This window comes from Oryctolagus cuniculus, chromosome 5 (genome assembly GCF_051225735.1).
Source record: "Oryctolagus cuniculus isolate XC-2025 breed Fujian yellow rabbit chromosome 5, ASM5122573v1, whole genome shotgun sequence".
NCBI classification, from domain to species: domain Eukaryota; kingdom Metazoa; phylum Chordata; class Mammalia; order Lagomorpha; family Leporidae; genus Oryctolagus; species Oryctolagus cuniculus.
This window is the reverse complement of record NC_142871.1, coordinates 152,612,271-152,628,265: the sequence shown is the minus strand read 5'-3', so window position 1 is coordinate 152,628,265 and position 15,995 is coordinate 152,612,271. Positions and strand designations below refer to the sequence as shown.

Sequence of the window (15,995 nt, the reverse complement as noted above, 5' to 3'; positions counted from 1 at the left end):
TAGTGTGGAGCAGCTGCGAACTGAACAGGTGCCTATATGGGATGCCAGCCCCACAGTTGGCACCCTAGATCACTAAGCCACAGTGCTGGCCCCAAATAGGTTTTCATACTTTTTTTTGATGACCTTGACAGTTTCAAGGGGGTATTGATGAAATGCTTCGTAAGATGCTTCTCTATTGGAATTTGTCTGATGTCTGTCTGATGATTATACAAAGTATGGATTATTGGGATGAAGTCCACAGAGATAAGCTGCTGTTTCTATCACATGGTATCAAGGTTGCATACAATGTGATTTGTCACTGTTGATGTTGGCTTTGGTCTCTTAGGTTAAGAGGTGCATGTCACATTTCTCTACTGAAAGTTATTCTTCATGTCGCCTCCCTATCCACTTTTTCTTACTAAACTCTTTGGAAAGAAGTTCCTGTGTGGAGCCTACATGTAAGGCGTGGGAATTTATGCTCCCCTTCCTTGATGGCTGAATACAAATTATTGGGAATTATTCTCCAAGGGAGGATAATTTATTATAATTCTTATTATCTTTTCCCCACTAATTTATGTACTTAATCATTAATACAAGTGTGGTCTCATGGATATTTGTTTCACATTTTGGGTTGCAATCCAGTCCTGCTTTATTTTGTTTTGGCCATCGGGAGCTCTTCCGGTTGACTCATCTGTCCTTTGGCATGACCTCATCACTATGATTCTTCAGTTTTGTTTTTTTTTTTTTTTTGCTTGTTAGCTTGTTAGCACATCTTTACTCTCTGTCACCACTCTCACCTATTTCCTGAGCCAGCTCTAGAATAAGTCCATCCATTAGCAGCTGGGACCTTTGATTGGAGGATGATCCTGTGAACCTAAGCTAGTTATGCTTGTTCCTTGGCATTGTTGTTCCTAGGAACTCTTGGCTGACCAAGTTAGGAGTTAAATACACGTGTACTTACCTGTGTAAACACATGTCCCTGTAAACATTTCTGTAATCAATACACAATTATTCTTAAGTGCTGAAACTTAACTGAAAAGTGATCGCTGTTAAATATAAGAGTGGGAATAAGAGAGGGAAGAGATGTGCAATTCGGGACATGCTCAAGCTGACTTACCTCAAACGGTAGAGTTAGAAACATACCAGGGGATTCCAATTCAATCCCATCAAGGTGGCATGTACCAATGCCATCTCACTAGTCCCAGTGATCAATTTCTGTTCACAATTGATCATAATGATAGGACTAAGAACCAAAGGGAGCACATAAACAAGACTAGTGTCTGCAAATACTAGCTGATAGAATAAAAAAGGGAGAGAATGATCCAACATGGGAAGTGAGATACACAGCAGACCCATAGAATGGCAGATGTCCTAAACAGCACTCTGGCCTCAGAATCAGCCCTTAAGGCATGTGGATCTCACTGAAAAGCCCATGAGAGTATTTCAGGCATGGAAAGCCAAGACACTCTGGGGGGAAAAAAAACCCTAAATGAAAGATCTCCACGAGTGAGATCCCAGTGGAAAGAACGGGTCTTCAAAGAAGGAGGTACCTTTCTCTGAAGGGAGGAGAGAACTTCCCCTTTGACCATGGCCTTGTTTAAATATGATCAGGGTCGGTGAACTCAGGGGGCTTCCATAGCCTTGGCAGCTCATGACAAGAGCCTAGGGTGATTACTGATGCCATAAACAAGAGTGTCAATTTGTTAAGTCAACAACAGGAGTCACTGTGCACTTACTCCTCATGTAGGATCTCTGTCCTTAGTGTGCTGTACATTGAGATTTAATGCTATAACTAGTACTCATACAGTATTTTTCACTTTATGTTTCTGTGTGGGAGCAAACTGTTGAAATCTTTACTTAATGTATGCTAAACTGATCTTCTGTATATAAAGATAATTGAAAATGAATCTTGATGTGAATGGAAGGGGAGAGGGAGTGGGAAAGGGGAGGGCTGCGGGTGGGAGGGACGTTATGGGGGGGGAAGCCATTGTAATCCATATTCTGTACTTTGGAAATTTATATTCATTAAATAAAAGTTAAAAAAATAAAAAAAATGATTTTCCAATATTAAGCTTCACTCACTGTGCCATAATGCACTATGGATTTTGACAAATGTGTAATGTGTGTACAGTATACTGTACACAGTATCTTACAACCCTAAAAATCCACTGTGATTCACCCCTTCAACCCTCACTGATCCCTCTGGGCCCTAATTAATCATTGATGCCTCTGCCACCCCTGTGATACTTTTTCCTTTTCTAGAAAGTCAGGTACTTGGAATTATGCAGCCTGTTAAGACTTGGTTTTTCACTTAGTAATATACACTTAAAGTTCAAGGTTCAGATATGTCTGTTATGGTTTGTAGCCTGTATTTTAAAAACAACTTATTTTTCAGTCCATGTTCTCAGCATAATCTAGTAGGAAGTACTCCCTTCTCCCCTAGCAATGCATGGACACAGCTTTCATGATTATTAGCATCCTATACCAGAATGCTGTGTTTCCATGGATCAGAGAATGTGCATAGACATCATTATTACCCCAAACTCATAGATTTTATTAGGTTTAACCCTTTGTGGTATATATTAAATGGGTTTTGAAAAATGTATACTAACATGTATTCAACACTGTAGTGTCATACAGAATAGTTTCACTCCCCTCCTAAAAACCTCTATGACTATATATGCATCTCTGTCTTTATGAGTTCCTGGCTAAGACCATCTTCATAGCATTTTCTTTATCCAGAAAGTTGAACAGAATTATCTCATGTTTAGCCTTTTCAGACTGGCTTCTTTCACTTAATATTATGCTTGATTACTGATTTCTTTGTGGCATGGAATAATAACCCATTTGTTTGTCCACTCATCTGCTGAAGGACATCTTACCTACTTCTGTGTTTTTGAAATTATGAATAAACCTGCTATGAATACCTACGTACAGGGTTTTGTGTGGACCTGAGTTTCTAACACCTGTTGTCAAACTGTCTTCCAAAGTGAATGTACCATTTTGCATTCCTACTAGCAATTATGAGATTCTGTTGTTCCACATGCTCACCAGCATTTGTACTGTCCGATTGATTTTTTAAGATTTATTTATTTGAAAGAGTTACACAGAGGAAGAGACAGACAGTGGGACTGGGTCACGCAGAAACCAGGAGCCAGGAGCTTCTTCCAGGTTTTGCACATGGGTGCAGGGGCTAAAGCACTTGGGCCATCTTCCACTACTTTCCCAGGCACATTAGCAGGGAGCTGGACAGGAAGTGGAGCAGCCAGGACTCAAATGGGAAGCTGGGTCCCATAGGAGTCCATATGGAAAGCTGGCATCTCAGGAAGTTGGGTCATGTCAGTCCTCTGATTCCATTGTTTATTTATTTATTTATTTATTTATTGACAGGCAGAATGGACAGTGAGAGAGAGAGACAGAGAGAGAGGTCTTCCTTTTGCCATTGTTTCACCCTCCAATAGCCGCCATGGCCGGCGCGCTGCCTGATCCGAAGCCAAGAGCCAGGTGCTTCTCCTGGTCTCCCATGCGGGGCAGGGCCCAAGCACTTGGGCCATCCTCCACTGCACTCCCAGGCCACAGCAGAGAGCTGGCCTGGAAGAGGGGCAACCGGGACAGAATCCGGTGCCCCGACCGGGACTAGAACCCAGTGTGCTGGCGCCGCAAGGTGGAGGATTAGCCTATTGAGCCACAGCGCCGACCTCCATTGTTCTTTAATACTGTACTGGCTATTCTGGGTCTTCTGCCTCTCCATATAAACTTTACCATCAGTTTGTCAATGACCACAAAATAGCTTACTGAGATTGAGTTGAATCTATGGATCAACTTGGGAAGAACTGACATTTTGACAAGGCTTCCCATCCATAAACATGGAATATCTCTCATTTCGTTTTTTGGATTTCTTTCATCAGAGTTGTGTAGTTGCTTCATATAAGTGTTATATTTTGTTAGCTGTAAGCCTACATATTCCACTTTTTTTTGGGGTGCTAATATAAATGCTACTGTATTTTTATTTTTGTTTATAATGTTTATTTTCTACTTGAAGAGTGACAGAGAGAGAGAGCAAGAGATCTTTCATCTGCTAGTGCACTTTCCAAATGCCAGCAACAGCCAGGAATGTGCCAGGCTAAAACCAGGAGCCCAGAACTACATAAAGGCCTCCCATGCAGGTCACAGAGGCCCCAAGTACTTGCATCATCATCACAGGATGCGTTATCAGGAAGCTGGGTTAGAAGCAGAAGTTTCAGGACTTGAACTGGGGCTCCCAAGTGACAGCCTAACCAGCTCCATGTGTTGCAATGACCGCCCCTATTTTTTACTTTAAAGTCCACTTATTCATTGCTAGTATGTAGGAAGTTAATCGATTTTTGGATATCAATCTTGTATACTCCAGCTTTGCTGTATTAGCTTGTTAGCTTCAGAATATTCTTAGTTTTGGATTTGCTATGTAGACAATCGTGTAATCTGCAAAGATAATTTTGCTTCTTCTTTACCAAGTATATACCTTTTTTTATTTCCTTTTCTTATTGCATTATCTAGGAATTTCAATATAATGTTGAAAAGCAGTGATGAAAGGGAGCATTCTTGCTTTCTTCCTCATTATATTGAGTAAGCTTCTAGTTTTTCACCAGTAAGTATGGTGGTAGCTATATGTAATTGGCATCTATTTCTAGAGTGCTGAGAGTTTTGTCATTAATCTGTAATGGGTTTATCAAATGCTTTCTCTGTATCTATTGATATCATTATGTGATTTTTTTTCTTTTTGGCATCAGAGTGGAAGTAGATGTTTTACCACACAAAATTACTTTGTTTTTCTTTTGGAGGTTTATATTTTGAATTTTCAGGCTATATTTCCAAAGCATCTTTCTTTATGTTCTAAGTCCTAGAGACAGCAAATCAGTAATGTTCTCTTTGATACCATAGATGTTTTTCTGTGATCTTTAGTGGGGTGGACTTTAAAAATTCATCCACTCCATACTAACATTGGTTCTTAACAGTCTCCAAAGAACAGGATGGAGAATCGTCAGAAGATTCACGTGAGAGACGTAAGTTGTTTATGGAGCTAACTTCAACAAGTTAGGCCAGAATTCAGCATCAGAAACCAACAGAGCCAGGACTGGGGGAATGCAAATGAGACACCTGCCTACGTGAAAAATGCAAGGGATGTAAAAAAAAATGAGTAACCAAGAATAATACTTTCATACAAAGTTTAAAAAAATTAAAATCTGAGTTCAGTTAAGGAGGAGGCAAGATGGCGGAACAGGAAGGGAGCACACTGATAGTCCGGGGAGAGACTGTTTAATAAAAGTGGAGATACTGCAGGTTCAAGGAAGAGTAGGGGAAGAAACAGCAGAAGAAACTCTTCCGGAATGCGTGATTCACAGTGGACCTGCATGGAGAGCGTGGGAGCCCACAGTTCGGGACACCAGTGGCAGACTCAACACACCAGCGCTGGAACGCAAGGTGAGCCAAACCTCAATAGCCCGAGACACCGGCAGGCAAGCGGAAAGAGGAGACTAGAGGGAACGACCCTGGGGGGAAAAGTTCACCAGGCTAACTAGAAGAGAGAGAGAGAGAGAGAGAGAAAAAGTGACTGATATGGACATGGGTTTCTCTCTCTCCGCTCACCTCTCAAAGGTGAGCAAGACAAAGAGCAGGTGCCATCTTGGACATACGTCATAAGCAGAGTGACCTCAGGTCTGCACTGGCCCTGAGCCTAGCAGAAAAACCTGACTCTGGGCGGGGCGAATTAACAGGAGATTAGGACCTAGTAAATTTGTGGTGCTACTGAACTGAGACTGTGAAAAAAGAGACGGTAGGGGAGAGAACTCACGGAATTCACGTGAGCACTCTCCAGAGACGCTACAATTCCGTAACTTTGGCAACCCAGTGGGAGGCTGAAGGAGAATTTGAGCCCACTCTGAGGGCAGAACAGATTCCCTGTGTGGTCCTTGGGAAAGAGCTTCCAATCTCTGGCTCCTGTGGGTATATCATTTGCCTGCTAACTACCTCCAACTTTGTTCAGCTGTGCGGAATTACTTCCCTTTTGAATCAAAAAAAGAAAGAAAGAGAGAGAGAGAGAGATCTACCATGCCTAACCTGGGAGTGTCACCTTTGGCACACCAAACAGAGCTCTCAGGCCACACCCATCGCAAGCCTCTAAGGCTCCATCAAAAACAGACAGTACACTTAATCTAGAGTCATAGTATAACAAGAAAAAGCACCACAGTGAAGAAACCAAATATCTCCAGTATGCCAAATAACAAACGCAAAAACCGAGGTAATAAAAACAAGGAAGTCACCATGACGCCCCCAAATGAAAAAGACACCCCAATTCAAGATTATGAAGATGATGAGATAGAAGAAATGCAAGAAGCAGATCTCAAAAAATTGATAAGAACATTAAGAAGTTCTCAAAAACAAATTCTAGAACTACAGAAATCCTTAATGGACAAGACAGAAAATCTCTCTCGTGGAAATGAAATATTAAGGAGGAATCAAAATGAAATGAAACAACTAGTACAACAGGAAACTGTGATAGTGACGAGAAATCATAATGAAGTGAAGAATTCAATAGATCAAATGAAAAACACAATAGAGAGCCTTACAAACAGAATGGGTGAAGCAGAAGAGAGAATATCGGACTTAGAAGACAGAGAACAGGAAAACATATAGTCAAACCAAAGAAAAGAAGAGGAAATTAGAAATCTAAAACATATTGTCGGGAATCTTCAGGATACTATTAAAAAACCCAACATTCGAGTTCTAGGAGTTCCTGAAGGCATGGAGAGGGAGAAAGGATTAGAAGGCCTTTTTAGTGAGATACTAGCAGAAAACTTGCCAGGTTTGGAGAAGGACAGAGACATCCTAGAACAGGAAGCTCACAGAACCCTTAATAAACATGACCAAAAGAGATCCTCACCACGACACGTTGTAATTAAACTCTCCACAGTGAAACATAAAGAAAAGATCCTAAAATGTGCAAGAGAGAAACGTCAGATTACTCTCAGAGGATCTCCAATCAGACTCACAGCTGACTTCTCATCAGAAACCCTACAGGCTAGGAGGGAATGGCGAGATATAGCCCAGGTACTAAGAGAGAAAAACTGCCAGCACAGAATATTATATCCTGCAAAGCTATCATTTGTGAATGAAGGTGAAATAAAGACTTTTCATAGCAAACAGAAATTGAAAGAATTTGTCGCCACTCGTCCAGCCCTGCTAAAGATGCTTAAAGATGTGTTACACACAGAAACACAGAAACACGGTCATCAATATGAAAGAAGGTAAAGGAAGGAAATCTCACATCAAAAGATCACAGGGAATTCAAAGCATATATTAGAACTTATCTTTGGCAAATGGCAGGGCAAAGTTACCACTTATCATTAGTCACATTGAACGTTAATGGCCTGAACTGTCCAGTTAAAAGACACAGATTGGCTGATTGGGTTAAGGAACAAAACCCATCTATTTGCTGCTTACAAGAAACACATCTTTCCAACAAAGATCCATACAGACTGAGAGTGAAAGGTTGGAAAAAGATATTCCATGCCAACAGAAAAGAAAAAAGAGCGGGCGTAGCCATCTTAATATCGGACAACATAAACTTTACCACAAAAACTGTTAAGAGAGACAAAGAGGGACACTATATAATGATTAAGGGATCAATTCAACAGGAAGATATAACAATTATCAATGTATATGCACCTAACTACAGGGCACCAGTTTATCTAAAAGATTTGTTAAGGGACTTAAAGGGAGACTTAGACCCCAATACAATAGTACTGGGGGACTTCAATACTCCACTCTCAGAAATAGACAGATCAACAGGACAGAAGATCAACAAGGATACAGTAGATTTAAACGACACTATAGCCCAAATGGATCTAACAGATATATACAGAACTTTCAATCCTACAGCTAAAGATTTTACATTCTTCTCAGCAGTACATGGAACCTTCTCTAGGATTGACCACATACTAGGCCATAAAGCAAGTCTCAGCAAATTCAAAAGAATTAGAATCATACCATGCAGCTTCTCAGACCATAAAGGAATGAAGTTGGAAATTAGCAACTCAGGAATCCCTAGAGCATATGCAAACACATGGAGATTGAACAACATGCTCCTGAATAAACAATGGGTCATAGAAGAAATTAAAAGAGAAATCAAAAATTTTCTGGAAGTAAATGAGGATAACAGCACAACATACCAAAACTTATGGGACGCAAAAAGCAGTGTTAAGAGGAAAGTTTATATCAATAGATGCCTACATCAAGAAATTGGAAAGGCACCAAATAGATGAGCTTTCAATTCACCTCAAGGATCTAGAAAACCTACAGCAAACCAGACCCAAATCTAGTAGGAGAAGAGAAATAATTAAAATCAGAGAAGAAATCAACAGGATTGAATCCAAAAAAACATTACAAAAAATCAGCCAAACAAGGAGCTGGTTTTTTGAAAAAATAAACAAAATTGACACCCCATTGGCCCAACTAACTAAAAAAAGAAGAGAAAAGACCCAAATCAATAAAATCAGAGATGAAAAATGAAACGTAACAACAGACACCACAGAAATAAAAAGAATCATCAGAAATTACTAGAAGGATTTGTATGCCAGCAAACAGGGAAACCTATCAGAAATGGATGGATTCCTGGACACATGCAACCTACCTAAATTGAACCATGAAGACAGAAAACCTAAATAGACCCATAACTGAAACAGAAATTGAAACAGTAATAAAGGCCCTCCCAACAAAGAAAAGCCCAGGACCAGATGGATTCACTGCTGAATTCTACCAGACATTTAAAGAAGAATTAACTCCAATTCTTCTCAAACTATTCAGAACAATCGAAAAAGAGGGAGTCCTCCCAAATTCTTTCTACGAAGCCAGCATCACCTTAATTCCTAAGCCGGAAAAAGATGCAGCATTGAAAGAGAATTACAGACCAATATCCCTGATAAACATAGATGCAAAAATCCTCAATAAAATTCTCGCCAATCATCCACCCAGACCAAGTGGGATTTATCCCTGGTATTCAGGGATAGTTTAATGTGCGCAAAACAATCAATGTGATACACCACATTAACAGACTGCAGAAGAAAAACCATATGATTATCTCAATAGACACCGAGAAAGCATTTGATAAAATACAACACCCGTTCATGATGAAAACTCTAAGCAAACTGGGTTTGGAAGGAACATTCCTCAATACAATCAAAGCAATCTATGAAAAACCCACAGCCAACCTATTGAATGGGGAAAAGTTGGAAGCATTTCCACTAGATCTGGTACCAGACAGGGATGCCAACTCTCACCACTGCTATTCAATATAGTTCTGGAGGTTCTAGCCAGAGCTATTAGGCAAGAAAAAGAAATTAAAGGGATACAAATTGGGAAGGAAGAACTCAAACTATCCCTCTTTGCAGATTATATGATTCTTTATTTAGGGGACCCAAAGAACTCTACTAAGAGACTATTGGAACTCATAGAAGATTTTGGCAAAGTAGCAGGGTATAAAATCAATGCACAAAAATCAACAGCCTTTGTATACACAGACAATCCATGGCTGAGGAAGAACTTCTAAGATCAATCCCATTCACAATAGCTAAAAAACAATCAAATACCTTGGAATAAACTTAACCAAGGATGTTAAAGATCTCTATGATGAAAATTACAAAACCTTAAAGAAAGAAATAGAAGAGGATACCAAGAAATGGAAAAATCTTCCATGCTCATGGATTGGAAGAATCAACATCATCAAAATGTCCATTCTCCCAAAAGCAATTTATACATTCAATGCAATTCCAATCAAGATACCAAAGACATTCTTCTCATCTGGAAAAAATGGTGCTCCAATTTATATGGAGACACGGGAGACCTCGAATAGCTAAAGCAATCTTGGACAACAAAAACAAAGCCAGAAGCATCACAATACCAGATTTCAGGACATACTACAGGGCAGTTGTAATCAAAACAGCATGGTACTGGTACAGAAACAGATGGATAGACCAATGGAACAGAATAGAAACTCCAGAAATCAATCCAAACATCTACAGCCAACTCATATTTGATCAAGGATCCAAAACCAATCCCTGGAGTAAGGACAGTCTATTCAACAAACGGTGCTGGGAAAATTGGATTTCCACGTGCAGAATCATGAAGCAAGACCCCTACCTTTCACCTTACACGAAAATTCACTCAACATGGATTAAAGACTTAAATCTACGACCTGACATCATCAAATTATTAGAGAGCATTGGAAAAACCCTGCAAGATATAGGTACCGGCAATGACTTCTTGGAAAACACCCCAGAAGCACAGGCAGTCAAAGCCAAAATTAACATTTGGGATTGCATCAATTTGAGAAGTTGAAGTACTGCAAAAGAAACAGTCAGGAGAGTGAAGAGACAACCGACAGAATGGGAAAATATATTTGCAAACTCTGCAACAGATAAAGGGTTAATAACCAGAATCTACAAAGAAATCAAGAAACTCCACAACATCAAAACAAACATCCCACTTAAGAGATGGGCCAAGGATGTAAGTAGACATTTTTCAAAAGAGGAAATCCAAATGGCCAACAGGCACATGAAAAAATGTTCAAGATCACTAGCAATCAGGGAAATGCAAATCAAAACCTCAATGAGGTTCCACCTCACCCCAGTTAGAATGGCTCACATTCAGAAATCTACCAACAATAGATGCTGGCGAGGATGTGGGGAAAAAGGGACACTAACCCACTGTTGGTGGGAATGCAAACTGGTCAAGCCACTATGGAAGTCAGTCTGGAGATTCCTCAGAAACCTGAATATAACCCTACCATTCAACCAAGCCATGCCACTCCTTGGAATTTACCCAAAGGAAATGAAATTGGCAAACAAACAAGCTGTCTGCACATTAATGTTTATTGCAGCTCAATTCACAATAGCTAAGACCTGGAACCAACCCAAATGCCCATCAACAGTAGACTGGATAAAGAAATTATGGGACATGTACTCTATAGAATACTATACAGCAGTCAAAAACAACGAAACCCAGTCATTTGCAACAAGATGGAGGAATTTGGAAAACATCATGCTGAGTGAATTAAGCCAGTCCCGAAGGGACAAATATCATATGTTCTCCCTGATCAGCGACAACTAACTGAGCACCAAAGGGGAAACTTGTTGAAGTGAAATGGACACTATGAGAAACAGTGACTTGATCAGCTCTTGTCCTGATGGTTGATGTACAATGCAATACTTTATCCATTTTAGTATTTTTTTTGTTCTAGTACCATTGGTTGAACACTGTGATTAACACACAATTATTCTTAGGTGTTTAAATTTTAACTGAAAAGTGATCCCTCTTGTCGCTCCCCCTCTTCGTGGAGGAACGACACAGGACCCTGCGCTGTTCTTTCGTCTGCTCGGCCCTCCCCGGGTTTGCTGCTGGTTCTTCCCGGGTTGGCTACTATCCCTTCCACCTCCGTGGAAGGGCAGTTCCCCCTGGCCACATTCCCCACTTCCGCAGGGGAGCGGCACACCGCCGGCCGGCTCTTCTCGGGGGCTGCACAGGTGTTCCTTCAGCTAGATGTTCCCCTTAGATGTTCCCCATAGATGTTCCTGATGCATGCCGTCTCTCTCCTCCTTTATAGTCCTCTTCCGCCAATCCCAACTCGGCTGCCCACACGCCGAGTACGCTGCTCTCCTCCAATCAGTAGCAAGTCCTACAGTTTATTGGTTGAACTGGAGGCAGCTGTGCGGAAGCTGTTTGCTTCTCTCCCAGCGCCATACTGTGGGAGAGCAGATGCATAGAATAAGTCTTAATTCCAGTAACTCAGTCTAGTCCGGTTTGCTCCCCACACCCTCTTAGGAATTTGGAAAACATTATGTTGAGTGAAATAAGCCAATCCCAAAGGGACAAATACCATTTGTTCTGCTTGATAGGTGACAACTGAGTACCAAAAAGGAAACCTGTTAAAGTGAAATGAACACTAGGAGAAACGTTGACTTGATCAGCCCTCACCCTGACTGTTGATGAGCAACTTGATATGTTATCCCTCTTAGTATTTTTTTTTGTTTGTTCTACTTAATACTTTTGGTTGAATACTGTAATCAATACACAATTATTCTTAAGTGCTGAAACTTAACTGAAAAGTGATCGCTGTTAAATATAAGAGTGGGAATAAGAGAGGGAAGAGATGTGCAATTCGGGACATGCTCAAGCTGACTTACCTCAAACGGTAGAGTTAGAAACATACCAGGGGATTCCAATTCAATCCCATCAAGGTGGCATGTACCAATGCCATCTCCCTAGTCCCAGTGATCAATTTCTGTTCACAATTGATCATAATGATAGGACTAAGAACCAAAGGGAGCACATAAACAAGACTAGTGTCTGCAAATACTAGCTGATAGAATAAAAAAGGGAGAGAATGATCCAACATGGGAAGTGAGATACACAGCAGACCCATAGAATGGCAGATGTCCTAAACAGCACTCTGGCCTCAGAATCAGCCCTTAAGGCATGTGGATCTTGCTGAAAAGCCCATGAGAGTATTTCAGGCATGGAAAGCCAAGACACTCTGGGGGAAAAAAAAAACCCTAAATGAAAGATCTCCACGAGTGAGATCCCAGTGGAAAGAACGGGTCATCAAAGAAGGAGGTACCTTTCTCTGAAGGGAGGAGAGAACTTCCACTTTGACCATGGCCTTGTCTAAATATGATCAGGGTCGGTGAACTCAGGGGGCTTCCATAGCCTTGGCAGCTCATGACAAGAGCCTAGGGTGATTACTGATGCCATAAACAAGAGTGTCAATTTGTTAAGTCAACAACAGGAGTCACTGTGCACTTACTCCTCATGTAGGATCTCTGTCCTTAGTGTGCTGTACATTGAGATTTAATGCTATAAGTAGTACTCAAACAGTATTTTTCACTTTATGTTTCTGTGTGGGAGCAAACTGTTGAAATCTTTACTTAATGTATGCTAAACTGATCTTCTGTATATAAAGCGAAATGAAAATGAATCTTGATGTGAATGGAAGGGGAGAGGGAGTGGGAAAGGGGAGGGTTGCGGGTTGGAGGGACGTTATGGGGGGGAAGCCATTGTAATCCATATTCTGTACTTTGGAAATTTATATTCATTAAATAAAAGTTAAAAAAAATTAAAATCCAGGCCAAATCTCCATGACTAAAAAAACGCTAAAAACTTAAAAGTCCCGTTGCCTTGGCAGGCCAAGCCAGCAAGCGTGAGGCAACAGAAAAAGTATGGGCTTCTGTGAAAATGTTTTGTGTCTTTTTAATGGTTGCTTTAAAGAGAGCATTACAGTATTAGAAAAAATTGAAACACTGAAAAGTAGATATATTAAAACTCACTTTTGTTTGAAAAATTTGTTTAGACCAAAACTCAAATTTTGCAGTTTTATTTTCTTGATTTAATGCCAGTAAATTCAGCAATGATATCTTTAAAAGCATATCTGGGGAGGTCAGTGCTGTGGCGCAGCTGGTTAACGCCCTTGCCTGAAGGGCTGGCATCCCATATGGGTGCCGGTACTAGTCCCGGCTGCTCCTCTTCCAATCCAACTCTCTGCTGTGGCCTGGGATAGCAGTAGAAGATGGCCCAAGTTGTTGGGCCCCTTCACCCACATGGGAGACCCAGAAGAAGCTCCTGGCTCCTGGCTTTGGATCTGCGCAGCTCCAGCCATTGCAGCCATCTGGGGAGTGAACCATTGGACAGAAGACCTCTCTCTCTTTCTCTGCCTCTCCTCTCTCTGTGTAACTCTGACTTTCAAATAAATAAAGAAATCTTTAAAAAAAAAAAAAGCACATCTGGGGGAAAGTAGCCAGTTAAAAATATACACAAAAGCAGGTGTATGCGAGTGTGCCTTTTTTTTTTTCCTGCCCTGGGCTCCAGTGTGACTGCATACATTGGTATTGCAAACTGCAACTACAGCTGGACACAGGTGTAGCTTAACCTGCTTTACGAGGTTGTGAAAGGGCTGGGGATCCAACACAAGACTTTAGCCCTGTGAACCGTCCAGTCAAGCAAAGCAAAGCATCAAGAGAGGTTTTCCTTCTAACTACGCATGTGGATCAGTTATTCTAGAAATTGCCTCTGCTTGATATTAAATGTTTGTAGTAAAAAAAGGGGGGGGGTTTTAAAAGGGACTCTTTTCTATAAAAAGCATTTAAAACATGTTTTTGGAGTCCCTTCGCATCTATTGTGAACAGAACCAGGAATTTGGAACATGAGTGACAATGGGAATCTGCTTTGAGGAAAAGTGCCTTAGTCAGAGAGCTTGCACCTTCATTGGTTTAAGCAGAAGCAGCTTCTGTTACTCACTACCTTTGGATGTTTTAAGAATTGTTTTTATCCTATGCTTGAGAAACCTGCAGAACTAGTAAAAATGAAAGTGAAAATGCTGCAAATGTGCCTGGGCTGCAAATCAATTTTAAGTGAACACCAAGCAAGAATTTTAGCCACATTAAGTTTGGAGTAGAAGATAAAATTGAACAACGTGTGGCCAGATTTATAACATGGGCATACAAACGAAATGTAGCTTGAAATCCCTCTTGGCAAAATTTATATTCCATTGTGATTCAGAGTTGCATTGCAAAGGGGGTGCCTGTGTAGAAAAAAGGGTTTGATAATTGTTAAGTCTGTAACGTCTTTGAAAAAAAAAAAAAGAATATGAGAGCGCAAATGCTTTGCTTGCTACCGGTGTGTATTATAAAGCCCTGGAGGTGCGTGCAGCAGGATGGTTAATTTGTTTAACAGCAAGCTAGTGAAGACACAGTGCAGGAGCCTGCTAAGTGGTGGGGAAGTGCGCACGAGTAATCCCACTGGGCAGAGCACCAGCTAAGGCTTTAGAAAGAGGCTGTCAGTCAGGACCCGGGCTCTCTTGGGAGGCTCAACCAAGGAGTGAGGAGCAGAGCCAGAAGCAGCGGGTGGCTGAGATCCTTTTGAACCCAAGGTGAGGAGGGAACTCACTGCTGGCAGGCAGAGGGAAGTGCAGGTGCAAAAACCAGCAGCTACTCGGGAGGAAAGACTTTCAAAGAGGTGTGGCAGAGGAGGAAAGAGTGTCAACTGCCAGCGGAAACAGCTTGTGGGTAAACGCTCTCTCTCCAGGAAGACTGAGCCTCGGAGCAGCAAAGGAGCAGCAGTGGTGCAAAGAGCCAGACGCCCAGGGTGAGGAGCTGGCCGAGGATGGACAGGCAAGTGCGAGAGGTCTCAGTTCTCTGGGACAGTGGAGAAGGGCATCAGCCAGTGGGATATCTGCTGATTTACTAAAAGGGGAGGGAGGGGGAGAAAGTGCATGGTCCAGGAGTCCCCAAGCCTGGGTCCTTTTTGAGCTGTCTGTTCCAAACTGGTTCTCTCTTGAAACCTCCTGTGACTAATCTTGCCCCTCAAAATGTTTGCCTTTTCACAGCGTTGAACAAACAGCCGAGATCCTTCTGTGTCTGTCACCTGCTGAAGTTGCCAGTCTCAAGGAAGGAATCAATTTTTTTCGGAATAAGAGCACAAGCAAAGACTACATCATATACAAGGACAAGAGCTTCCTGCGGGCATGCAAGAATCTGTGCAAGCACCAGGGTGGTCTGTTCATAAAAGACATCGAGGATTTAGACGGAAGGTACCGGCGTCCTTTGCTTTCTCGCTGATGACCCTGCCTGTGGTTCGACTGGGCGGTAAATGTGTTCATGCGGGGATTTTAAATGAACCAATCGACTAGTTTCTTGCCCTAGTGAATTTTGTTAACTTTTGCTCTGGCTCATTTCAGACATCTCTGGATCCCAAACTTGGGTGTTTCCCTGAATTTTCCTCTGTTTCCTGAGAACTCTAATTTAAAAATTATCTCCGGCTTGGTAACTAGTGAGACGTGTAGATCACGTGTGTCCAGGGGAGCGCTTGGGTGTGCAGAGGTCGAGTGTGAATTTACGTAATTTCGTGTTCAAGTCCCACTTCTCTTCTTGTAAGTTCTTTACCTCCTCCTTCAGAAATGTGCGTGGGGGGAGAGGAGAGGAGCATTTTTTTCC

The 15,995-nt window shown here is 41.5% G+C and overlaps 1 protein-coding gene across 6 annotated transcripts in view; it reads left to right on the top strand.

Moving 5' to 3' along the window:
* Positions 1-15,995, top strand: part of LOC100350827 (cytidine monophosphate-N-acetylneuraminic acid hydroxylase) — a 180,213-nt gene that overhangs the window by 100,115 nt on the left and 64,103 nt on the right. For 2 of the 6 annotated variants that reach the window (XM_089333357.1, XM_089333356.1), the window contains 2 exons: positions 15,088-15,173; positions 15,389-15,592. In XM_089333357.1, coding sequence (XP_089189483.1) covers positions 15,166-15,173; positions 15,389-15,592 — 212 coding nt within the window. In that variant the 5' untranslated portion in view covers positions 15,088-15,165. Of the gene's footprint in view, positions 1-14,764; positions 15,174-15,388; positions 15,593-15,995 lie in introns of those variants that run through there. The other 4 variants (XM_070074341.2, XR_016234261.1, XM_089333359.1 and 1 more) reach the window with 4 other exon arrangements.